At 52.2% G+C, this 24,771-nt stretch overlaps 1 protein-coding gene across 1 annotated transcript; it reads left to right on the top strand.

Moving 5' to 3' along the window:
- The first annotated feature begins 1,026 nt into the window (after positions 1-1,026).
- Positions 1,027-24,415, top strand: PIAS4 (protein inhibitor of activated STAT 4). The gene is made up of 11 exons (XM_064175164.1): positions 1,027-1,117; positions 5,781-6,216; positions 14,222-14,306; positions 15,579-15,620; positions 16,996-17,086; positions 17,589-17,717; positions 18,184-18,289; positions 20,122-20,195; positions 20,334-20,494; positions 23,133-23,263; positions 23,504-24,415. Exons 1-11 carry the CDS (start codon positions 1,091-1,093, stop codon positions 23,707-23,709), a joined length of 1,488 nt encoding a protein of 495 aa, XP_064031234.1. The 5' UTR covers positions 1,027-1,090; the 3' UTR covers positions 23,710-24,415.
- Positions 24,416-24,771: the final 356 nt, after the last annotated feature.

Here is a 24,771-nt window from a genome sequence, read left to right as displayed (position 1 = left end):
ACCTCACGAAGTTCAGAAAGGGCAAATGTAGCATCCTGCATCTGGGAAAAAGAACCCCCTGCACCAGAGGGGATCTCATCAATGCCCAGTAAGAGCTAAAGGGCTGGTGGGGGGACAGAGGACGGGACCAGACTCTTCCCAGAGGTGCTAAATGACAGGGCAAGGAGCAATAGGCACAAAGTGGAACCCAGAAGCTTCCATCTGAACAGGAGAAGAAAGTGAGAGTGCTGGAAGTCCAGAGCAGGGTGCCCGGAGAGGTTGTGGAGTCTCCTTCTCTGCAGAGCTTCCAGCCCCTCTAGGCAAGCTGCTGTAGGTACCCTGCTGGGGCAGGGGAGTTGGACTGGGTGAGCTTCAGAGGTCCCTTCCAACCCCTCAGCCCCTGGGCAAGCTGCTGTGGGTGTCCTGCTGGGGCAGGGGAGTTGGACTGGCTGATCTCCAGAGGTCCCTTCCAACCCCCTCTGGGCAAGCTGCTGTAGGTGCCCTGCTGGAGCAGGGAGGTCAGACTGGCTGATCTCCAGAGCTCCCTTCCAACCCCTCTGCTCCTGTGCAAGCTGCTGTGGGTGTCCTGCTGGAGCAGGGAGGTCAGACTGGCTGATCTCCAGAGCTCCCTTCCAACCCCTCTGCCCCTGGGCAAGCTGCTGTGGGTGTCCTGCTGGGGCAGGGGAGTTGGACTGGGTGAGCTTCAGAGGTCCCTTCCAACCCCCTCTGGGCAAGCTGCTGTGGGTGTCCTGCTGGGGCAGGGGAGTTGGACTGGCTGATCTCCAGAGGTCCCTTCCAACCCCCTCTGGGCAAGCTGCTGTGGGTGCCCTGCTGGAGCAGGGAGGTCAAACTGGCTGATCTCCAGAGGTCCCTTCCACCCCCCTACCCACGCTGGGATTTGAGGGTTCTGTCCCTTTAAGAGCCGCGGGGGGGGCGGGGCCGGGCGGGGAGGGTCTCACTGCGCCTGCGCGGCCTGGCCCGCGGCCGGCAGGGGGGCAGAGCGTGCGCGCGGATTGGGCGGTGCGCGCCGCGGGCGGCCCCTCCCCCGCCGGAGCGGGGCGGTCACGTGACCCGGCGGCGGCTCCCGGCGCGGTGGACGCTGGAGGCCAAGATGGCGGCGGAGCTGGTGGAGGCGAAAGTGAGTGAACCGAGCCCCCGCCCCACCGGCGGGGCCTGCGCCGCTCCGGCCAGCACCGGGCACGGCGGCTCCCGGCGGGGGGACCGCGAGCGGCACGGCCCTGGCCTCGGCGGTGAGGGCTGAGGGGGCGGCGCCCCGGGACCGCCCCCCTTCTCCCCCCCCTCCCCTCCCCCCCCCCCCATTTTACCTCAGGGGCTGCCCCACCCCGGCCTCCGGGCCCGGTCGCAGCCCCCACCGAACCCCGTGCCTGGACCGGGCCCGCTCACAGCTCCGGGGAGCCGCCCGCCCCTGGGCCTGCCGGCGGGTCAGGCTCCAGCCTCCCCCGCAGCTAATTCCCGGTGATTAATTAGCGCAGGTGGCTCCCTGCGCCGCCCGCCCGAGCTCCTTCCCCTGCTCTTCGCGCCCCTCGCCCTTTCCCCTCGCAGCCCCGGCCCACTCGTGCCCTGCCGTCCCTCTGCGGCCTGCCCCGGGCTCCCAGCCCGGTTCGGGGGCGCGGCCGGCGGGGCGAGGAGCGGAGCTGTCCAGCCGGGCCCGGCGGAGGGCTGGGGAGTCAGTGCAGCGCTTTTGCTTGTCTCGGCGTGGCTGGGGAGGGTGGCCATGGGGTGAGCAGTGCCCTGCGTGTGACAGAGCCTCCTGCTCTGCATGCTGAGGAGACCTGGAGCAGCCTCTGAGGCTCCTGCGCTGCGGGGTGAGGTGAAATGTCGAACAGCAACAGTGCCTGAAGTTGTGCGGTGCCTCCAGTAGCCTGCACCCCATCTTCTGATCTCTTCTGGGGCAAAGGGACCCTGCACCGCTGTGGGTTTCTCCTTTTGCCTCTGGAGTTCACAGGCACCTCTCTGAGAGATGGAGCTTCTCCATGTCCCACTCTCGGACTAGCTGCTGGCACTTGAGCTGGCTTCACCCAGTCGGTGTCAAAGATGGTACAGAGAGACACCAACAGAAGGAAAGCCTTTAGGGCCCGCAGGAGCAGGTCAGCAGTGGCCGTGTGGCTGGATGGCTCTGGGGGGACCTCATTGCTGGCTGCAACTACTGTAGCCAGGTGGGGGGTGGCCTCTTCTCCCAGGCAACCACCAACAGAACAAGGGGACACAGCCTCAAGCTGTGCCAGGGTAGGTCTAGGCTGGATGTTAGGAAGAAGTTCTTAACAGAGAGAGTGATTGGCATTGGAATGGGCTGCCCAGGGAGGTGGTGGAGGCACCGTCCCTGGAGGTGTTCAAGCAAAGCCTGGATGAGGCACTTAGTGCCATGGTCTGGTTGAGTGGGTAGGGCTGGGTGCTAGGTTGGACTGGCTGAGCTTGGAAGTCTCTTCCAACCTGGTTAATTCTATGATTCTCTGAAAGTGAGATCTGGGAGAAACTTGTTTTAGGAGGCATTGCCCTCTCCCTGCTCTTGGATCCCTCTTGGAGTCATGAGCTGAGCCCAGGCCTCGGAGGGAAGTGTGCTTCCAAGGTGTGGTTGCTCCTATAATGGGTGTTTGATGGGCTCTGTGCCACTCACACAGGGATCCCTCAGGGGGGGATGAAGAGATCTTAGCATTAATGATCTCAGTAGTTAATGTGATCACTCTGCTGCTCATACAGGTCCAAGCCTCAGTGGCAGTTTTCTTTGTCTGGAGCTTATTCTTCTGTTACTGCTCAAATCTGATCATCCTTTGGGATCTTAAATCCTTCTAAATGTAGTCTGCCAGAGTCTGTCAGCTCAAACTCCACTTTACACACCAAAAGCTCCAAGGAATGAGGGATGTAGGAGCTGGCAGTGCAGGAATAGCTGCACCCTGGGTGCTGCACTGTGGATGTGCCTCACTGCCTTGATGTCTTTATCTGTGGAATATTGTTTATCCTTGGAATGCTCAGAGAGGACAATGCACTCTCCATTTTGTAGCTGAAGAAAACTGAGACTCACAAACTAGGTTTGATAGAATGATCTGGGTTGAAAGGGACCTCCAAAGCTCATCCAGTCCAAGCCCTGTGCAGTCAGCAGGGACATCCTCCACTAGATCAGGTTGCTCAGAGCTCTGTTGAGCCTCACCTTGAATATCCTCAGGGATGAGGCCTCAATCACCTCTCTGGGCAACCTGTTCTGATGTTCCACTGCCTTCATGGTACAGAACTTGTTCCTAACATCCATGTTTCTCCCAGGTCATGCAGGTGGCACATAGTGCACCAACTATTTAAATCCACTGCTCACAGACACTGATTTTTCTGGCAATGAAATGTCCTTTCTCTCTTCTTTCAATTTCCCTACCTTTTTTTTCCCTCCTCTCATCAGAGATATTTTGGGACACAACTGCCAACAAAGGAGAAGCTTTACAGCCAGTGATGTTTGTGTAACATCTTTGGGGCTTCCAGATGAAATGACAGATTTCATGAGAAAGAAGAAAATAAAATGACATTTTCTCTCTAGTCTCATTCCCACACGTTGCAGGAGGAGCTCTTAAATGCCGTTGGAGTCAGTAGTAGCTTCATTTCAAATAAAGAAATCCAGAGCTGCTTTATTCCAGGAAATTAAAAGGCTGCTGTTACCTTCCATAGAAATTTGACTTTTATGCTCTTAATTGGTATTATTTAATCCCCAGACAAGAGCTGGGGAGGAGAGACCTGCAGGGTCTCTGTTTCTGGGGTTTATTTTAGTGGAGTTTCTTCTTGAACTCCCATGTTCCACAAACTAGGAGGGATGTTGAGTGTGTACATGTGGGTACCTGTCAGGCAGGTAAGGGAAGCTTGAAGTTTGAAAAGCACACACTTGATGGAGCAGCTCTGCTGTGAGGACAGGCTGGGGGTGTTCAGCCTGGGGAAGAGAAGGCTCCAGGAGGACCTTAGAGCTGCCTGCTAATAGCTGAAGAGATCCTACAGGAAGGCTGCAGAGAGACTTTTCCTGAGGGTGTTTAGAGATAGGGCAAGGGGGAATGGTTTGAAGCTGAGGCAGAGCAGGGTTAGAGTGGAGCTGAGGGAGAAGTTCTTCAGTAGGAGAGTGGTGAGAGTCTGGCACAGACTACTCAGGGAGGATGTGGCTGCCTCCTGCCTGGGGGTGTTCAAGGCCAGGTTGGATGAGATCTTGAGCAGCTGAGTCTAGCTGAGAGGTGTCCCTGCCTCAGCTGCAGAGAGACTTAGAATCCTAGAATCAATCAGGGTGGGAAGGGACCACAAAGATCATCTACTTCCAACTCCCCTGCCATGCGCAGGTACACCCTACCCTAGATCACCTTTTTGCTGAGGGTGTCTGAGACAGGCCAAGGGGGAATGGTTTGGAGCTGAGGCAGAGCAGGGTGAGACTGGAGCTGCAGAGGAAGTTCTGTGATAGGAGGGTGGTGAGAGTCTGGAACAGTCTGTGGCTGCCTCCTGCCTGGGGCTGTTCAAGGACAGGTTGGATGAGACCTTGAGCAGTTGAGTCTAGTTGAGAGGTGTCCCTGTCCCTGGCAGTAGGATTGGAGTAGATGATTTCTGAAGTCCCTTCCAACCTGAACCATTTTATCATACCCTTCTCTGGTGCTGCTTATCAAAGCCCTGAGATGGATAATGCCAATGGCAGCTACTGGCTATGGTCACAGGGGAGTGGTTGGCAAAGCACCCAAAGAGGGTTTGCAGGCATCATTCTTGTGGGAGCAGCAATTCTCTTTAGTAGTCTTCAGATATTTTTCTGTGGTCTAAAATGCAATTCTGTCTTTTGAAGGTCTTGTAGATGTTTATAGGATTCTGGAGTGAGTTTTTTTTTGTCTGAACAGATAATATAAAGGTGCACTGAAATACAGTGTGGAAGAACTGGTGGTCCCAGCTCACTTCAATATCACCTGCCAGTTCATGTTGATTTAATGGGTTTAGTTAGAAAAGACCTTAAAGATCATCCAGTGTCAACTCCCTCCCCTGGACAGAGACTCCTCCAGCAGCCCAGTTTACTCAAGGTCTCATCCATCCTGGCCTTGAACACCTCCAGGGAGGGGGTATCCACAGCCTCCCTGGGCAACCTGTGCCAGTGTCTCCCCACCTAAAGAATTTCTTCCTCATGTCCAGTTTCAGTCTGCCCTCTCCCAGGTCAAAGCCATTGCCCCTCAGCCTATCACTACAAGCTCTTGTGAAACCTCCCTCCCCAGTTCTCCTGACACCCTTCCAGGTAGTGAAATACTGCTCTAAGCTCTTCCTAGAGCCTTCTCTTCTCCAGGCTGAACAGCCTCAATGCTCCCATCCTGTCTCCATAGGTGAGGTTCTCCAACCTTCTGATCATCTCTGTGGCCTGCTCTGGACTCTCTCCTTCTTCCTTTGCCTACACCATTTCAGATGAAGTTTTTAGTGTCCTTCTCTTACCCAGAGGTGCTTGGGAAGGTTGGCAGAGAAGCTGCTGTGGTCTTTCACATGTGGGACCTGCCTCTGTGGGCGCTCTTGCTTCCAGATGCCCTATCTTGAGGAGGATTAACATTTATCTCAAGTGCTCTTGGCCTGGTTTGGTGACAGATCTGCTTTTGGTGATATTTCAATCGATGGTCTCCTGTATTTGCTTTGCTCAAACAAGCAGCTAAGAAATGGGATCTTAATGGGGTGAACACCAGCTGGAAGGTTTGGTGCCTGCCTTCAAAAGGGATTATTTCAGTCCTTCCAAGTCTAAAGCATAGAGCAAACTGCCACTGTGCCTTTTATAACTGTAAGAACATCTTTAATTTTTTATCCCCTAGAACATGGTGATGAGTTTCCGAGTCTCAGATCTTCAGATGTTGCTGGGTTTTGTTGGCAGGAGTAAAAGCGGACTTAAACATGAACTAGTCACCAGAGCATTGCAATTGGTCCAATTTGACTGCAGCCCTGAAGTCTTCAAGAAAATCAAGGAGCTCTATGAGACTCGCTACGCCAAGAAGAGCTCCGAGGTGGCTCAGCCCCAGCCCCAGCAGCACCGCTCGCCGGAGGCGCTCTCCATACACTCGTCCTACGACCGCGGCAGCGCCGTGGCTCGGACTTCTATCTCCACCACAAACATTGACTATCCCACGCTCTATGGGAAGTATCTTAATGGACTGGGGAGGTTGCCACCCAAAGTTGCAAAGCCTGAGGTTCGCCTGGTGAAGCTTCCCTTCTACACGACCTTGGATGAACTGCTGAAGCCCACAGAGTTAGGTGAGTTGTGAAGGTTTGAAGCCAGCGCGGTTAGGTGGGATTGAAAAACGCTTTGGGTCCTGTCGAAGCCAACAGTCTGGTTGTGAAGGGTTGAGTTGTAAAGGTTTGAGTTCTGCTGAACCCAACACAGATGGGGTTATAGGTTTGAGTTCTGCTGAACCCAACACAGATGGGGTTATAGGTTTGAGTTCTGCTGAACCCAACACAGATGGGTTTTAAAGGTCTGAGTTCTGCTGAACCCAACACAGATGGGTTTATAGGTTTGAGTTCTGCTGAACCCAACACAGATGGGTTTATAGGTTTCAGTTCTGCTGAACCCAACACAGGTGGGTTTATAGGTTTGAGTTCTGAACCCAGCACTGATGGGTTTTAAAGGTCTGAGTTCTGCTGAACCCAACACAGATGGGTTTATAGGTTTGAGTTCTGCTGAACCCAACACAGATGGGTTTATAGGTTTGAGTTCTGCTGAACCCAACACAGGTGGGTTTATAGGTTTGAGTTCTGCTGAACCCAGCACAATTGGGTTTATAGGTTTGAGTTCTGCTGAACCCAACACAGATGGGTTTTAAAGGTCTGAGTTCTGCTGAACCCAACACAGATGGGTTTAAAGGTCTGAGTTCTGCTGAACCCAACACAGATGGGTTTAAAGGTTTGAGTTCTACTGAACCCAACACAGATGGATTTTAAAGGTTTGCGGTTTGTTGAAGCCAGCAGTTGAGTGTGGAGGGTTGAAACCAGCATAATCAAATGGGTTTTAAAGGTTTGTGTTCTGTTGAAGCCAACAGAATTTAGTTGTGAAGGGCTGAGTTGTAAAGGTTTGAGTTCTGCTGAACCCAACACAGTTGGATGGGTTTTAAAGGTTTGAGTTCTGTTGAAGCCAACAATTAGGTGAGTTGTGAAGGTTTGAAGCCAGCATGGTCAAATAGGTTTTAAAAGTTTGAGTTCTGTTGAAGCCAACAGAGTTGTGAGGGGTTGAGTTTTGCTGAATCCAGCACAATTGGGTGGATTTTAAATGTGTGGGTTCTGTCAAAGCCAACAGAGTTGAGTTGTGAGGGGTTGAGTTCTGAATTCAGCACTTAGATGGATTTTAAAGGTTTGAGTTCTGTTGAAGCAAACAGGTGAATTGTGAAGTTTTGAAGCCAGCACAATTAGGTTGGTTTTAAAGGTTTGAGTTCTATTGAAGCCAACAGAAATTAAGTGAATTGTGAAGGTTTGAATTCTGCTGAATCCAGCACAATTGGATGGGTTTTAAAGGTTTGAGTTCTATTGAAGCCAACAGAGTTGGGTGAATTGTGAAGGGTTGAGTTCTGCTCAACCCAGGGCAGTTAGAGGGCTTTAAAGGTTTGGGTTCTATCAAAGCCAACAGAGTTGGGTTGTGAAAGTCTGAAGCCAGTACAGTTAGGTGGATTTTGAGGATTTGGGTTCTGTTGAAGCCAACAGACTTAGGTGAGCTGTGAAGGTCTGAAGCCAGCACAGTTAGGTGGGTTTTAGACATCTGTGTTCTGTCAAACCCAGCAGAGCTGAGTTCTGAAGCTTTGATTTCTCCTCAACCCAGGGCAATTAGATGGGTTTTAAAAGTTTGAGTTCTGTTAGGAGTAAGTTGTGAAGATTTCAAGCCAGCACAGTTAGATGAGTTTTGAAGATTTGGGTTCTGTTATAGCTGTTTTTTCCCCTTGCTTCAGAACAGGAATGTGGTCACTTTGAGATGTAATTTGAAAGCCCATCTTATTTGTCTGCTGTTTCATACCCTCTGTTCTAACTGGTGCTGTGTTGCACGTTGCAGTCTGCTGTGAATCAGAATCTGTCCTCCAGTGAATCATCATCTGTCTTCCATGGCTGTCATTTGGCAGCATAGAGATGAAAAGCTTTCAGTGTTGGTGTCAGAACTTTGCTAAGGCAGCACACTGGTGGCAAAGGAGATGGCCAAGGGTCTGGAGAACAGTGGTGAGGTGTAGCTGAGGGACCTGGGCTTGTGTAGTCTGGAGAAGAGGAGGCTGAAGGGAGACCTCATTGCTCTCTTTACAACTCCCTGAAGGGAGGCTGGAGTGAGGTGGGGGTTGGGACTTGGTGATCCTGAGGGTCTTTTCCAACCAGAATGTTTCTGTGATTCTCCTTAGTAGCAGGTGATAGGAGAGGAAAAGGCCTGAAATTGTGCCAGGGAGGGTTATTTGGAAATGAGTTAAAATTTCTGTGCTGCAAGAGTGGTCAGGAATTGGCACAGGCTGCCCAAGGAGGTGGTGGAGTCCTCATCCCTGGAGATGTAACCTGTGGCCATGGCACCTGGGGCCATGTTTTGGTGGCCATGGTAGGGTTGGATTGCTGGTTGGACTGGATGACTTTGGAAGTCTTTTCCAACCCAAACAATTTAGATTCAGTGCTTGAATACCTGACCTAAAGTTGGTGAAAGAGGATGGTACCCACATGAGACACCACGCCTGGCTCTTGTTTTGGTGCCTGGCAGAGTTACTTGTGCATGATGCTGTGGATTTTGAGGGGCAGCTGGGAGCAGTGGAGGAAATGCTTCCTTCCACCCTGGGGCTTGGGAGTCTGATTCTTCATTATTTACATTCTGAGAAACAAAAGAGTGCTGGCACAGATGTTAAACACAATGCCCTGGTAGGGAAGATGGTGTGCACAGAAGACAGATACCACACTGGGGTGCATCGAGCCACAATGCCTCCTAAAGTCAGGTTGCTTAGAACTGCTTTCACTGGGAGCTGGCAAACAAAATGCATGATGGATGAAAATGCTTGGGGGGGAGGGGAAATACCTGTGGGTTGGAGGAGAAAAAAATAAGAAATGATTGTGCAGGTACCAAAAAGCAAATATAAAGGGATTGGTGATCAGAATTTACATCCACTTAATTTTCATCTTCATTTGGAGGCACTAAAGATGGTGATGCTGTGATGGGGGTGACTGCCAGGGTGAAGGTGAAATATTTTGCCATGCTGTTTGGGAAATCGATTGGTTCAGCCTTAAATGTGGGGTGGCATTTGTTAGTCAGAAGGAAAACGAATCTTCCAGAGGGTGGGAACATTCAGAGATGGGAGAGGAGTCTGAATCTACTTAGTGTGATTAACAGCTTTTGTTAAAAGTTGACACTAAATCTTCTGCCTCAGCTCAGAACCGAGGCCTCATTAAATTTAGTATCTCACCTCTGTTAGCTGACACCTCCCTCGGGGTCAGCTTGTTCCCTACAGCATATTTGACTCATTTTCCCTTTTGATGAGAGTGGTTTCTGCCAGAGGGTGGGGGACTGGTGGGGAGTAGCAGGGGGTGAACAGATGTTCAGTCTCCATTGTCCCAGTCAGCTGCTCAGAACCCAAGGATGTCTTGAGACTCTTGGGTAATTAGCCCAACCTGGTGACCTGCAGCTACAGATCCTCCTGCTGATGGCAAGAAAGAAGTGTTTGTGTCTCTGTAAAACAGGACTTCTTTCAACACCTCGTGGGCCAGGCTTCCCAGGGTGCTGGTGGAACCCTCATCCCTGAAGGGGTTTCAGAGCCTCGTGGATGTGGTGCTGAGGGGCATGGTTTGGTGGTGCTGACTCGATGGTTGGAGACTGTGATCTGAAAGGTCTCACCCCAACCCAGGTGGTTCTGTGACTTCAGCTGCTTCTGTGACTTCAGCTGCTCCCTGTTGCTACCTGCAACAGCCACATGATGGAACAACTTCAGTGTGAGAAGTGCTGATTGCTCAGGGCTCTGCTTAGTGTGGAAGGATGATGAAACAAAGCACTCTGAGTGTTTTCTTTCCATGAGGAAGCTGCACCACTTGGTGCTTTGTTCCCATTCCGCATCTGGGCCGAGCATAAGCTCCTTGTCAACCTTAGAAACTCATAACATGATAGTACCTGAAGGAGATTTAAGATCTGAGATCCATTTAGACACCAGCTGCTGCTGTAGTACCCATTTCCCTAGGCTGCAAAAGAGGCATTTGAAGCTTATAGCCATGGTGGGAGTAGGGGAAGCTTAATTTATGTCTTCTGGACTTCAATTGGAAGCGTCTTTCTTAATGAAAAGGCTCTCCTGCCTCCTTGAGATGATTGCCTTGAGATCAAAGGTGAGGTGGGCGATGCCTAATTTGGTCTGTAGGCAAGCAGAGTCCCTGAAGAACTATCAAATTACTGTTAGGCTCACAGACAAAGGTGGCTTCAGCTAAAAGTAGATAAATTGGGTCCGTTGTGAACAAGCTAATAGCTCATATTTGCTAACTGCACACAGGCAGTCAATTGGAGTATTGAGTTGAGCATCTGAGTTATCTACATGAGAACAGCTTCTGCTGCAGCTCTCTGCTTTGGTCTGAGGATGTCAGCATGAAAGAATTCTTCTAATTTAGTGAAATTGCTGCAATTCTCTCGGGTAGATAAGGCTTAAAATGAAGATTGATCAGATAGGTTTTTAGAGGGGAGGAATACTAATGTCTTCCCTGCCTTGTGTTTTAAGTAGCTAACAAGTGGAGTATTTGTGTCAGCACTGTTTGTGTCTGAGTACCTTGCTGCTCAGTGTATTTATCCTCTGGCACTTTTGGGGGTGAAGCAGTGTGAGGAGAGTTTTTTGATGGCAATAATCTGCTCTAAGGAATTCTGAATGACTTTATTTTGTGTGCCAAGCCTTAGCTGTGACAGCCTGTACTTGCTGCTGGTACCAAGGCCACTGCTCTTCTTCTGGAGGCAAGCCAGAGGAGATCTTGCAGTGCAGCTGTGGGAGTAGAAGGCCATGTAGGCTGGGATGTCCTGCCAGTGTCTGTGTAAACAGCATTTGTTTGGTTTTACCCTCAGATAATACCTGCCTTGCTGGGATGGTGTTGCTCCTCTTGTCTAAAGGCAGCAAAACTGCTGCTCCAGCCCCTCTGAAGTCAGGTTTCACTCTCTGTAGAGGACCATTCCTCTACTGCCTTCCCCTGGAGGTGTTAAAAAGCCTGGATGGGGCACTTAGTGCCATGGTCTGGTTGATTGGACAGGGCTAGGTGATAGGTTGGAGTGGATGATCTTGGAGGTCTCTTCTAACTTGGTTGGTTCTATGATTCTATGACTGCAGAGCAAACACCACTGCACCAGGCCACTTCCAGGGGGTCCTGATAAAAGCACACAGTTCTCCCTGCAACAAGTCATGGTATGAGTTAAACTCAGCTTTAAAAACCTGTGAATGTTGGGCTGGCTGCTCAGCACAGAAGTGAAGAGCTGGTTGGATCCAGATCTCATTGGAGTGCTTTGTAGGACAGCTGAGGAGAGGCTTAGGTTGGTTGTCAGAAGAAACTTCTTCACTGAGAGGGTTCTCAATCACTGGCACAGGCTCCCGAGGGGAGGTGGTTGGATTCCCATCCCTGGAGGTGTTGAAAAGCTGCAGAGATGTGGTGCTGAGGATCATGGTTAAACTAAGCCTGCCCTTACAGCAATCAAAGGTGCCATAGCAGCCACCTTGCCCCATCTGCCAGACCCTCATGAACATGAACACCCTTCAGCCTAGTCAGAGGAGGTCCATCAGTCAAGGATTAACAAACCCACTTGGATAATGCATTGTGGCCCATTTTGAGGTGTTCTGGAGGTGTGGGGATGTAAATTGGGGGATCCAAACAAACTCCTCAGCCCTGCAGAAGCTGATGTGCATTTGGGATCTCCAGCCATGGTGATGACAGGGAGGAAAGAGAGGCCTCCACTTGCCCAGGGAGGTTGTGGATGTCCCTTCCCTGGAGATGTTCAAGACCAGATTGAATGAGGCCTTGAGCAACCTGGGCTGGTAGAGGTCTCCCTGCCCAAGGCAGGGGAGTTGGAACTGGATGATCTTTAAGGTCCATTCCAACCCAACCCATTCTAAGAATCTATGAATAGCTCCAAGTTTGGCCAATAAATATAAGAGTGAGGAATGCTGTGTTTAAAAAAAAGAACCAAACAAATCCAAACCAAACAACCTTGTTGCAGAAAGACCCTAAAACCCCCCAGATCAATATTCATGGTGTGGTCTATCCTGCCAGCTCAAGAGCTGCAGAGCTGCAGCTGGCATCTCCAAACAGGAATCCATTGTAATTACATTGGGCTGGAGACTTAAATAAGATTTGCCAAGTCCTCTTGGGGTTTGGAAGTTCTCTGTCTTGACTCATTCTGAGGATTGCTGATCAAGCTCAGTCTTAAAAATTGATTCCTTGCTATTGTCAACTGTTAAAATAAATTGAGCCCAGCAGCCATTCTACAAGTCAAGGAGCTGAGCTGTGCATGGAGGCATCTCTCCTGGAAAGAGGATGAAACTCCATTGTCTGAAAAGATTTAGCTTTAAAAACCTGTGCATTTTGGGCTGGCTGCTCAGCACAGAACTTGAGAGCTGGTTGGGTCCAGATCTCATTGGAGTGCTTTGTGAGGCAGCTGAGGAGAGGTTTAGGTTGGTTATCTGAAGAGGAGGCAGCAGTGTGCCCAGGTGGGCAGCAGAGCCAATGGCATCCTGGGCTGGCTCAGGAGCAGTGTGAGCAGCAGGACAAGGGAGGTTCTTGTGCCCCTCTGCTCAGCACTGCTCAGGCCACCCCTGCAGTGCTGTGTCCATTTCTGGGCTCCCGAATTGCAGAGAGATGCTGAGGTACTGGAAGGTGTTTGGAGAAGGGCAGCAAGGCTGGGGAGGGGCCTGGAGCACAGCCCTGTGAGGAGAGGCTGAGGGAGCTGGGGGGGTGCAGCCTGCATGTGAGGAGGCTCAGGGCAGAGCTGATTGCTGCCTGCAGCTGCCTGCAGGGAGGCTGTAGCCAGGTGGGGTTGGGCTCTTTCCCCTGCCATCCAGGGATAGAGCCAGGGGACCCAGGCTGAAGCTGTGTCAGGGCAGGTTGAGGCTGGATGTTGTTAGGAAGTTGCTGGCAGAGAGAGTGATTGGCACTGGAATGGACTGCCCAGGGAGGTGCTGGAGTGGCTGTGGCTGGAGGTGTTGCAGCCAATCCTGGCTGGGGCACTTAGTGCCATGGTCAGGTGACTGGGCAGGGCTGGGTGCTAGGTTGGTCTGGATGAGCTTGGAGCTCTCTTCCAACCTGCTTGACTCTATATGATTCTAAGAAACTTCTTCACTAAGAGGGTCATCAATCACTGGCACAGGCTCCCCAAGGGAGATGTTGAATTCCCATCCCTGGAGGTGTTGAAGAGCTGCAGAGATTTGGTGCTGAGGGACATGGTCAAGCCTCAGGCTTGGCAGAGTTAGAGAATGGTTGGAGCAGATGAGTTTAAAGGTCTTCAACCAAAATTACTCTGTGATGCCTGCCTGGAGAAAGGTCTTCAGCAAGGAGACATAAAGAAAATGGGGAGCAGCTGCTGCTGCTGCTCAGTTCCTTCATGCTCAAAGAGGAGAGTTGTTAACTAAGCAGCTGCAGGCACCTACTTCACTGAGGGTGGTGAGACCCTGGCCCAGGTTGCCCAGAAAGGTGGCAGATGTCCCATTCCTGGAACCACTCCGGGTCAGGTTGTTTTGGGACTCTGAGCAACCTACTCTAGTTGCAATTAAGCGTTTCTGAACCAGCCTCAAGGTCATGTGTGAGTAAGTTGTGGTTTATCTCTTGCAGCTGGGTTTTGTGATGTCTCTTTTTTGTTGTCTAAGCTGATCTTTTTGTTGTTGTTTCCTTTCCTTTCCAGAACAGTCTGCTCAGTCTGGTGGTATCATGTTTTCATGTCATGCCCAGGTCACTTCTTATGCTTCTCCACACTGTGATGCCTCTTATGGTTCGTTGTTCTAGGAGCACAGGGTTGTTGGCTGGTGATTATTTGAGGGAAGTGGGGGAGAAAGAAAAGAAACCGAAGCAAATCCAAATCCCTGTGCTGACAAGCAAAAGAAGCAAGCAATAAATAAGCAAAGCTGTAATCAACAGCAGGTTTACCTGAGGATTGAAGTTGTTGTGCTGCTGTAGGGGAGGAAAACAGGACTTGGAAGTAAAGACAGCCGAGGACATGAAGAATCACCTTGTCTTTGCAGTGTACAAAGAGACAGATAGGATCAGTTTGATGGACAGGCTGGCTTTATTTTTTTTGTTCTTCCCTCTTCAGTTCCACAGAATAATGAGAAGCTCCAGGAGAGTCCCTGCATTTTTGCATTAACACCAAGACAAGTGGAGCTGATCAGAAATTCCAGGTACTTCTTGTGGTGTGTTAACTATTCCAGAAAGCACAGCCGTGCAGTTCCTCTCTGTTCTCTCTCTGTGGAAGCTCGTTTTGTTCTCTGCAAGGGAAGGGACAGGGGCAGACAGGCCACTTCTCATGTAAAGCAGGGGGCCTTGCTGGGAGGTGCAGTTTCACCCATCCTAGCCCCCAAGTTTCACTTCTCCTTTAACCTTGCTTCTGAATGGTGCAGAGTGTTGTGACACAGAGGACCTCAGTGCTCTGCTGAGCTTGTGTTGGGAGTATTTGCAGCTATTCCTTTGCAGCAGAAGTTCAAGAGCTGGATGTGTAAAGCTGTTTGCATCTGAAAGGCAGCTTCCTTCTTGTGAGGGAGCTCAGAAACCACCCTGCCCTGCCTGGGATTTACCCTGACCTCTGTCAGGGTGCAACTTTTGGTTCAAACAATGAAAGGCCAAGATCTGTCAGTGCAGGCAGGAAAGCTTCCTCCTCTGCTGACCTTGCTCCCTCGGTGCTTGCTGCAGGGAGAGGGCAGAAGAGGCTCTTCCAAATGTAATCCTAAAACCTTTCGTTATTTCTCCTCGTGGTAAAATCATTTTGTTGTGACAGAGTCAGAGAAATGTTTCCTGAGCGTCCAGTGCTTGATTGCTGTTTTGATCTCACTCGGTCAACAGCACAGGGGAAGCTGTTTGAAGACTTAACAGAAAGGAAAATGATAAACCACAGAAGGCTTCAGGGCTGATAAAAGCCTCCACGTGCTGTGGCTTGTGCCATAATATTTGGTTGTTTGGTTTGCTCAAGCAGCTTTAGTGAATAATTGAACAAAGAGCAGCCTTGAAGGGCTGCTGGCAGGTAGAAGTGACCTTAAACCTCAGGGTTTTGTACATCAGCGAAGGGATGCCAGGCAAATTGATACCTGTCAGCAACACCTTGCAGAGTGGAGAACCCAGAGAAGGGCTCTAGATGGTAGATTAAGGTAAATAAGTATAATTAAAGGACCACTACTCTTTGCAGGGGGGTGAGAAGGTGGTAGAATTTAAATGGAGTTTGCTAAAGTAATCCTTTAAAAGTCTTTCTAGAAGAAAAAGGCCTAAAACTCTTTGAAGTCTGGCAAAAATGTGAGGAGGTTTGGGTTGTTCTGGGTTAAAGGTTGGATTTTTTGGGGTGTGTTTTGGTTGGGGAGCTTATTACCTTATTAGATAATGAATTTTCTTACATCATTAATCTGAAAGTGAATTTATTATTTCTTTTTTTTGCTGCTGCTGCTGTTGCTGCTTTACTTTACCAGGGAGTTGCAACCCGGTGTGAAATCTGTTCAGGTTGTGCTAAGGTATGTCTGAGCATGGAGCTGATTTATCAGCAGGTTAAAGGGAGAGGGAATAATCTGCCTTCAAAAATAAACCAACAACTTTCAGCATGGGTTTCGTAGCTACAAAGATAACTCACAGTGCACTGTTTGTTCATGAGCCTAACGCAAACAGCAGAGAGGCTGTGGAGTCTCCTGCTCTGGAGACTTTCAAAACACACCTGCATGTAAGTTTGCAGATGGCACCAAGCTAGGAGCAGCTGTGGAGCTGCTAGAGGATAGGAGAGCCCTGCAGAAGGACCTGGCCAAGCTGGATGGGTGGGCAGAGGCCAGTGGGATGAGACTGAACAAGGCCAAGGGCAGGGTTCTGCACTTTGGCCACAACAACCCCAAGCAGCACTACAGGCTGGGGACTGAGTGGCTGAGAGCAGGCAGGCAGAGAGGGCCCTGGGGGTGCTGGGAGAGAGGAGCTGCAGAGGAGGCAGCAGTGCCCAGGTGGGCAGCAGAGCCAATGGCATCCTGGGCTGGCTCAGGAGCAGTGTGGGCAGCGGGACAAGGGAGGTTCTTGTGCCCCTGTGCTCAGCACTGCTCAGGACACCCCTGCAGTGCTGTGTCCAGTTCTGGGCTCCTGAATTGCAGAGAGATGTTGAGGTGCTGGAAGGTGTTTGGAGAAGGGCAGCAAGGCTGGGGAGGGGCCTGGAGCAGAGCCATGTGAGGAGAGGCTGAGGGAGCTGGGGGGGTGCAGCCTGCATGTGAGGAGGCTCAGGGCAGAGCTCATTGCTGCCTGCAGGGAGGCTGTAGCCAGGTGGGGTTGGGCTCTGCTGCCAGGCAGGCAGGGCCAGAAGAAGGGGACCCAGGCTGAAGCTGTGTCAGGGCAGGTTGAGGCTGGATGTGAGGAGGAAGTTGTTGGCACAGAGAGTGATTGGCACTGGAATGGGCTGCCCAGGGAGGTGGTGGAGTGGCTGTGGCTGGAGGTGTTGAAGCCAAGCCTGGCTGGGGCACTGAGTGCCATGGTCTGGTGGCTGGGCAGGGCTGGGGGCTGGGTTGGGCTGTTTGAGCTTGGAGCTCTCTGCCAACCTGCCTGATTCTAAGATTCTGTGTCCCTGTGCAGCCTGCCCAGTGGGTGATCCTGCTTTGGCAGGGGAGGTTGGACTGGATGATCTGTGGAGGTCCCTTCCAACCTCTAACACTCTGTGCTTCTGTGAGTTAGTGCTGCAGACAGCAGCATGTCAGATCCTGCTGCCCAGCCCTCAGCCTGCCTCTAGTCTAGGAGAGCTTTGCTGCGGCCAGAGGAGGGAGCATGGGTTGGTGTGGTACTGGTTGGCTGCTGGTGGTGTGCAGAGAGCTTTCAAGAGGCAGACAGCATGGGGATGTTGAGGGCTGTGTTGTTTCTTCACAGAATCTGTTACACAGACACTAGTTCTCCTCAGGAGGATCAGTACCCACCCAACATCGCCGTGAAGGTGAACCACAGTTACTGCTCAGTGCCGGTAAGTCAGCTCAGCCCGGGGGGGTGATGTGCCCACTTGTCTAATTGAGGAGGAAATCACTTTCCTGATGAATGCAGCCAAGAAATCAGAGTAGAAAAGTGCACTGCTTAGTTTAAAGTTACATTTCTAATGGTCAGGAGGATGGTGAGACACCGGAACAGGCTGCCCAGGGAGGCTGTGGATATTTCCTCCCTGGAGGTGTTCAAGGCCAGGTTGGATGAGGCCTTGAGCAACCTGAGCTAGTGGGAGGTGCCCCTGGCCGTGGCAGTGGGGTTGGAACTGGATGATCTTGAAGGTCCCTTCCAACCCAAACCATTCCATGGCTGTGTCATTAGTAACCTGTTCTTGAGCTGTTTTGCTCTGTGCTTGGTGTGACTGTTGTGCTCCCTTGAACTCCCTCCTTGGAAACTGTGGGCAAGTAGAATTCAGCGAAGCTGCTGAACAGATGTACCCACATCCAAACATCTGGAGTCAGCCAGGGAATTTCATCTTTCTGCCTTAGGGCTACTATCCATCAAACAAACCTGGAGTGGAACCCAAAAGGCCCTGTCGACCCATCAACCTCACCCACCTCATGTACTTGTCTGCAGCGACCAACCGCATCACCGTCACCTGGGGGAACTACGGGAAGGTACTTGCCCAAGGGGTCACACAGCACTGCCTAGCAGCCTTCCTCACCCCTTCCCCTGCCTCCTCTCGCCCCTTCCCGCCCCTTCCCTTCCCTTCCCTTCCCTTCCCTTCCCTTCCCTTCCCTTCCCTTCCCTTCCCTTCCCTTCCCGCCCTTTCCCTTCCCTTCCCTTCCCTTCCCTTCCCTTCCCTTCCCTTCCCTTCCCGCCCCTTCCCTTCCCTTCCCTTCCCTTCCCTTCCCTTCCCTTCCCTTCCCTTCCCTTCCCTTCCCTTCCCTTCCCTTCCCTTCCCTTCCCTTCCCTTCCCTTCCCTTCCCGCCCTTTCCCTTCCCTTCCCCTGCCTCCTCTCGCCCTTTCCCTTCCCTTCCCCTGCCTCCTCTCGCCCTTTCCCTTCCCTTCCCCTGCCTCCTCTCACCCTTTCCCTTCCCTTCTCCAGCCTCCTCTCGACCTTCTCTGTGCTTCTCTCCCCAGAGCTACTCCGTGGGGCTGTACTTGGTGCGGCAGATGACCTCAGCAGAGCTGCTGCAGAGGTTGAAAACCATTGGGATCAAACACCCAGAGCTCTGCAAAGCACTTGGTGAGTGTTGCTGCAGCGGGCAGGGGGGCTGGGCCCTGTGCCTGTCAGACTGCAGCTTCCCTCCCAGCCGGGCTGCCAGCCACGGGCTGGGGAGCAGCTGCCAAGCTTTGTGCCATCCCTTCCCTCCAGTTGTACAAAAGCACTGTTCATCTGAGCAGCCTGTGTCAGTCGTGTGACAGTGCCCCAGATCCGTGGCTGTCTGGGCTCTGCAGCAGCTCTGAGTCACCTCAGCTGGACTGAGAACTTGTCCCCAGGTGCTGTTGTGGGTGAGTGCCACTGAGGGCTGGTGTCCTCCCGACTTCAGGGCTTCATGCCTTCACCTGAGTCAGTATGAACTGCCCAACCTTACCACAGCACCTCAGCCTTCACCTGCACTATTGCCAGAGGATATTTTTGGAGCAAGAGATCCTGGTGGAAATGTTCTGCTGCCCCAGCCCCCGCTGAGTCTCAGGGGATGGCAGTTTGAGTTCCACCACCAGCACTTTGATACCAGAGTGAAGAGATGACCCCAAGAGAGACTTGTCCCAGAGTGCTCAGGGGAATCATGATGTGAAGCAAATGCACAGAGCCATTGCAGGTGAGGGACATCACCTTTCCATGGTGGAGTCTGACCTGCAGCTCACGAGAGTCTGGAGAGAGCTTTCTTACCTCCCTGGGCAGCCTATTCCAGAGCCTCCCCACCCTCATACTAAAGAACTTCTTGGATCATCTTTGTGACCCCTCCTGGACTCTGTCCAGCAGCTCTGTGTCCCTCTTCTGCTGGGCACAGCATCCTTTCAGGCTGCAGCAGCAGGGGCAGGATTCTCTTATCACCTCTCCTCATGTCTCACTGTTCCACATACCTGCTGGATGGCTGCTTGTGGCTGCCTTTGCATGGCTGATTGCTCTCTGAGCTGCCTGCCCTGCCACCTCTGGGTCTGCTGGTGGTTCCTATGGAGGTCTGCTGGAATCAGTGAGCTGGTCAGAATGTAACACAAGAGTTACAGCCCAGTAGGACTGGGAAGAGGCTTGTTTGTTTGACAGGGACATGATGAGATGTGGTTTCCCATCAGTTTGGCTGTACCCTGTGTTTGCTCACTGCCTGGAGGGAACTATCTCTGAATGCCATGAGGCAGGGGGTGGCATTTAACACTGTCCTGAACTCAGGAGGGAATAAACTCAATGTGTTTATCCTAAAGACCAGATAAGCCCAAAGTGACTTTGTTCCACAAGTCTTGCTGTGTGCTAGAGCTCTGTCTGGCCACTCTTTCCCTCCCTGTGAGAAGTCTGGGTATGGAGGTGTCTCCACAGACTTCCAAGGGAGATCAAAGTCAACTTCCAAGTAGGAGGAAGCTGATTCCCTCCATGTCCCCCCAGCCTGTGGTTTGTACATAAGAGGTGGGAGGGTGACTGAGAGAGCACAACCACAGCAGCTAATGGACAGCGTGCGGCTGGCTGCCCTCATCCCAACACCTATGTCCATCCCAGCTCCTTCCTTTGCTCTGCCTGGATGAGAAGCAGCATGTCCTGGGAGACCTGGATCATTGGGAAGGGGGATCTGCAGGGAACTGTGAGCTTCCTCAGGCAGTAAACACTCCAGCTGGCTTGCAGACCATAACCTGCCTCATCACACACAAGGGTTCTGGTGGCCAAGCAGTATCTCTGCTGAGCTCTGCAGGTTGCAACAAGCCTGGTCTGATACAGCAGCTTTGTCTCCTCTCTCCCTGGCTGGCAGAGGTGGTCACTGTGGTCACAATGACTGGTAGGCAGCCAGAGCTTGGCCTGTGCTGCACTTTGTTGCCAAGGCTGAGGTTTGCAGCTCTTCAGCGTTGTGCTCTCTACTCTTCCTGCAGTAAAAGAGAAGCTGCGCTTGGATCCCGACAGCGAAATTGCCACCACGGGGGTTCGTGTCTCTCTCATCTGCCCAGTAAGTCCTTGCACTGCATTTGAGCCTGGCTTAGTCAAGAACTTCTGCTGCCAGAGCAGCTTGGCATGGTTCTCCTTTTGAGCTGGGGCTAGCTGAGCAGGGGTTTGGTGGCTGATCTTCTGCTCTTTGGTCCCACAGCTGGTGAAGATGCGGCTGTCGGTGCCGTGCCGGGCAGAGACCTGTGCACATCTGCAGTGCTTCGATGCTGTCTTCTACCTACAGATGAATGAGAAGAAGCCCACATGGATGTGTCCTGTCTGTGACAAACCTGCACCCTATGACCAGCTCATCATTGATGGGTCAGTACCTACCCTGCTCTGTCTTCAACCCCTTTCTTTTCCATGCTGGCTCTTGGTTCTTGGTCTGTGCAGCTGATGGAAGTTCACCTGGGAACAAAGTTGGAAGCTGCTTCTGCTAGCACAGCAGAAGTCTTGGTGTGTTAGAGCAACACTTAATTTGTCTGCTGCCCTTCATCTTTGCACCAAAGCACTTTGAGAATCAAGCATTTACTGCCTCACTCTTTTCATCAGGCTGATGAAAAGCCACCTTGGTTGACCCAACATGATGCTGGAGGGAATGAACCACTTGATAGGCACTCAATAAGGTGATTTTTGCTGTTTTCTTGTCTATGTGAGGTGCTCCTCAGCAAACAGGCAGCTCTTGGCAGGCTCCAGGTCTTCTCTGCCAACATCTGATGTGGCACTTCATGACATGGTCTAGTAGCTATGGAGGTGTTGGGTAGAAGGTTGGACTCGATGACCTTGGAGGTCTTTGCCAGCCTTAACAATTCTATGATCTACCCCCCCTAGGACAGAGGTACCCATGCAGAGATGAGAATCTTGGCTTCTGTACCCTCTGGTGACTGTTGCAGTGCAGTTTCTGTGGGCATTGTGAGTATCTTGGTGTCAAGGATGGGATGGATGTCTCAGTGAGGACTGCTTCTGCTTCACATGCCTAGAGGGGAGAAGAGCAGCAGGTTCAGATCCATCAGAGGGGCAGAATTGTAGGCTGGTAGGGCTTGGATGGGACCTCAGAAGATCGCAGAGTCCAACCCCACTGCCAGAGCAGAATCACCTAGGGCAGGCCACACAGAAACAGGTCCAGCCCCTTTGGCATGGGAGGGGACAGGAGTGCCCTTGTCAGGCAAATTGGATGTACTGAGGGGAAACCAGCTTTGGGTACAGCAGTTCTGGAGTGAAGGGTTCTTCCAGAGGCCATCTCCAAAGAAGAGCACCACAAATTGCCTGGTTTCTGCCTAAGAGGAAAGGGAGGAGCTGTGAGCAGGGAGCTGCTGTGACCACTCAACCCCTTGGAGCAGCTTTGTTGCTTCCAAACACATGGAGCCTGTTCTGTGAGCTGGGACCACTGACAACTGGTGCCAACCAAGCTGAGAAGCAACTCTCTGGGGACTGGTGGAGCAAGCTGCATGGTTCCTGGCTTCTGGAAAACAGTCTCCACCCTCATGGCCTGTATAATTGGCCTCTGATGGAGCTTCCACCAATAGCAGGATGAGTTCAGGAGAATTATTCAGGTGCATCAAGCTGCCTTGGCACAGGAGGCAGTGAAGGGAGCAGAGGAGTCTCCACCTGGGTGGTGGATTCCCAGGGCCAGGCTGATGCTGTGCTGAGTGTTTGTAGCTGCTGGTTTGGGGCAGAGCTTGTGGCTTTCTAGACAGCAGCAGCCCCAGCCTAGGTAGCTGTTTGCTCTTTGGTTTGTCCTCTGGCCAACACCAACAGGAAAATCCAGTTCCTTGGAGGTCCCAACAGGGCTGAAGCAGAAAGTGTGAGGGGACTTCTGCAGGTCAGCAGTGCATGTGTCCTCCTGGAGGAGGAGGAGAACATCACTGGTGAAGGCTCAGGTTCCTTTGTCTGGGCACTACAGTGCTCAAAGGAGGGTTTCTGTGCCAGTTCTGTTGGATGAAGGTCTTCAGACCTCCCCAAGAGTGAGCTGGAGGGAACTTGGCAGTCACCACTGGATGTTGTTAGTCAAAAGCAGGGCGTAGGCTCCTGAGGAGGAGCAGCCTGGTTGGTGGAGTCAAAGGAATCCCCTGGGCCTTGTCAGCTTTTTTTGGAGTTGCAGCCTTGGTGGTTGCTGCAGGGATCTGCTCCTGCAGTCAGGAGAGAGCAGGAGCCTGCTCCCACTGCTGTGCCACAAAGGTCTTTTGCTGTTAGCTCTGAAGGCAAATGCTCAATGTCAACAAGGCCCTGCAGAATGGCAGTTCCAGGGACACCTCCACTAGCCCAGATTGCTCAGAGTCCCATCCAAGCTGGCTTTGAACACTTCCAGGCTTGGAGCCTCCACAGCTTCTCTGGGCAGCCTGTTCAGTGCCTCTCAGCACCCTCCTGGGGAAGAATTTCTTCCTAATGGCTCCTCTAAGTCTCTCTCTAGAGAAGAAAACTCCACAACCTCTCTGCGCAGCCTCCCAGCACTGCTGTGGCCTCCTCTGGCCCTGCTCCAGCAGGTCCATGTCTGTGCTGAGGCCTCCAGCACTGCAGGGGAGATCTCAGCAGAGCACAGCAGAGGGGCAGAATCCCCTCCCTGCCCCTGCTGCCCATGCTGCTGGGGGTCGGCTCAGGACACAGCTGGCAGTGCTGTGTCCTTTGCTTCTGCCTTGATGCCACTGTACCTGTGTCAGTCCTGGCATGGATCTCAGGCAGGTGTCTGTCTGGAAGCAGCCTCACAGACCTGGGGAAGTGGATGAGGAGGCAGAAGTGACCTCGAGTTGCCTGCAATTAAAGCGTTAGGTGCTGTCAGAGAGGACAGGGGTGGTTGGCGCTGCCCTTGGCTACAAGGATTGGTAGCTGTTGGTAGCCAGCTAATGCCACGTTTCTTCTCCAGTTGGGGCTGTTCAAGGTGAAGAGCCAGGCTGCTGCCCATCACTGAGCACTCTGCTGAGTGCCCCCAGCTTAACTAGGTGCCCTCTTTTCTGCCATCCAGGCTCCTGTCAAAGATCCTGACGGAATGTGAAGACGCAGATGAAATCGAGTACCTGGTGGATGGCTCCTGGTGTCCCATCAGAGCTGAGAAGGAGAGGAGCTGCAGCCCTCAGTGCCCCATATTAGTTCTAGGTGAGCATCTCTGAGGTGCAAGCACCTCAGGGCACACAGCTGGCCCTGGCCTGGAGAGCACAGTGCTGCCTCACGTCCAGCTGCTCACCATTTAACCCGCCCTAAGCTTCAATCCAGTCCTTCCCTTTCAGGGGAGCAGCTTAGGTCCCACAGAGCCTGGAGAGCCCAGGAGTGATGAAGCCATCCCCTGGCTGGGCATCCAAGGTCTTAATCCCTCCTCTCCTGCCCCACCTCTTGCAGGTTCTTCAGATGTGAACGGGCTGCTGCCCACTCCCAACGGCAACGGCGAGAACGGCAAGGCCAGCGCTGACGTCGTGGATTTAACACTGGACAGCTCCTCATCGGAGGAGGAGGAGGAGGAAGACGAGGAGGAAGATGATGATGATGAGGGACCCCAACCAAAACGACGCTGCTCTTACGAGAAGGGTTTAGTTTCTGCCTGCTGACTGCAGAAGCAGCTCTGGATCTCAGAATGGACAGACTTGAATACTCTGGTGCTTATCAAACTGGAGGAGGGGAGAAAAAAAGTCCTCTCCCACCTCATCACCCTCCCTCTCATCTCCTTTTGACTTTCCTATTCCAAACTAATGGTTAAAACGAGAGAAAAACAAACAAACAACCACCACAAAGATAACAGTGAACCCAGAAACCAACCCCGACCGCAGAGAGAAAGAAACAGACAAACCACTTCTTGGTTGGAAATCGACCCCAGCTCAGAGCCTGAGCCTGAACTCTGGAGCCGGAAGGAAAGGAAGGAAGGAAGGAAGGAAGGAAGGAAGGAAGGAAGGAAGGAAGGAAGGAAGGAAGGAAGGAAGGAAGGAAGGAAGGAAGGAAGGAAGGAAGGAAGGAAGGAAGGAAGGAAGGAAGGAAGGAAGGAAGGAAGGAAGGAAAGGAAGGAAAGGAAGGAAAGGAAGGAAAGGAAGGGAAGGAAGGAAGGAAGGAAGGAAGGAAGGAAGGAAAAAAGGTGTCTGGAAGCAGGCAGTCAGAATCCACAGCTCTGCCCTACAGCCAGGCTGCTCGGGATCGGCGGAGCTGATCCGCAGGGACATCCTTAACCCATCCAGCCACCCACCCTTCCATCCACCTCCCGGCGTCTCCAAAGCTGTGTTGCATTTTCAATTGTCTTGTTAAATAACCATTCCTTAATTAAGAGCAAGTTTGTTGCTGGACGTGTGAGTCCGGGCTGGGGAAAAAGGGGGCTGGGGGTGGGAGAAACCAAGGCAGGAGATGGGGTTGTGGGGTGAGGGGGGTGGGGGGAGGGAAGGGAGGGGAGGTTTGTATAACCCAGGGAGCATAGACAGAGAGATGGGGAGCACTCGGAGGGGGGGAGGGGGAGGGGGCAGCCGTACGATTGGCATCGCACTGGTCTAGATAGGAGCTCCTGCAGCTCTGCACCTCATGTAAAGAGCCACGTCCCGAAGCTTTGAAGCTACCCCGAAGGTCTCGTAGGAGTCGTGCGTAGTGCATCGTTTTTTAGTTGAGCAGAAGCCATGGCGGGGGGGGGGGGG

The sequence above is a fragment of the Pogoniulus pusillus genome, chromosome 41 (genome assembly GCF_015220805.1).
Source record: "Pogoniulus pusillus isolate bPogPus1 chromosome 41, bPogPus1.pri, whole genome shotgun sequence".
Classification (NCBI taxonomy): domain Eukaryota; kingdom Metazoa; phylum Chordata; class Aves; order Piciformes; family Lybiidae; genus Pogoniulus; species Pogoniulus pusillus.
Note: the sequence above shows the minus strand (reverse complement) of the source record. Positions and strands in the feature narration are given on the sequence as shown.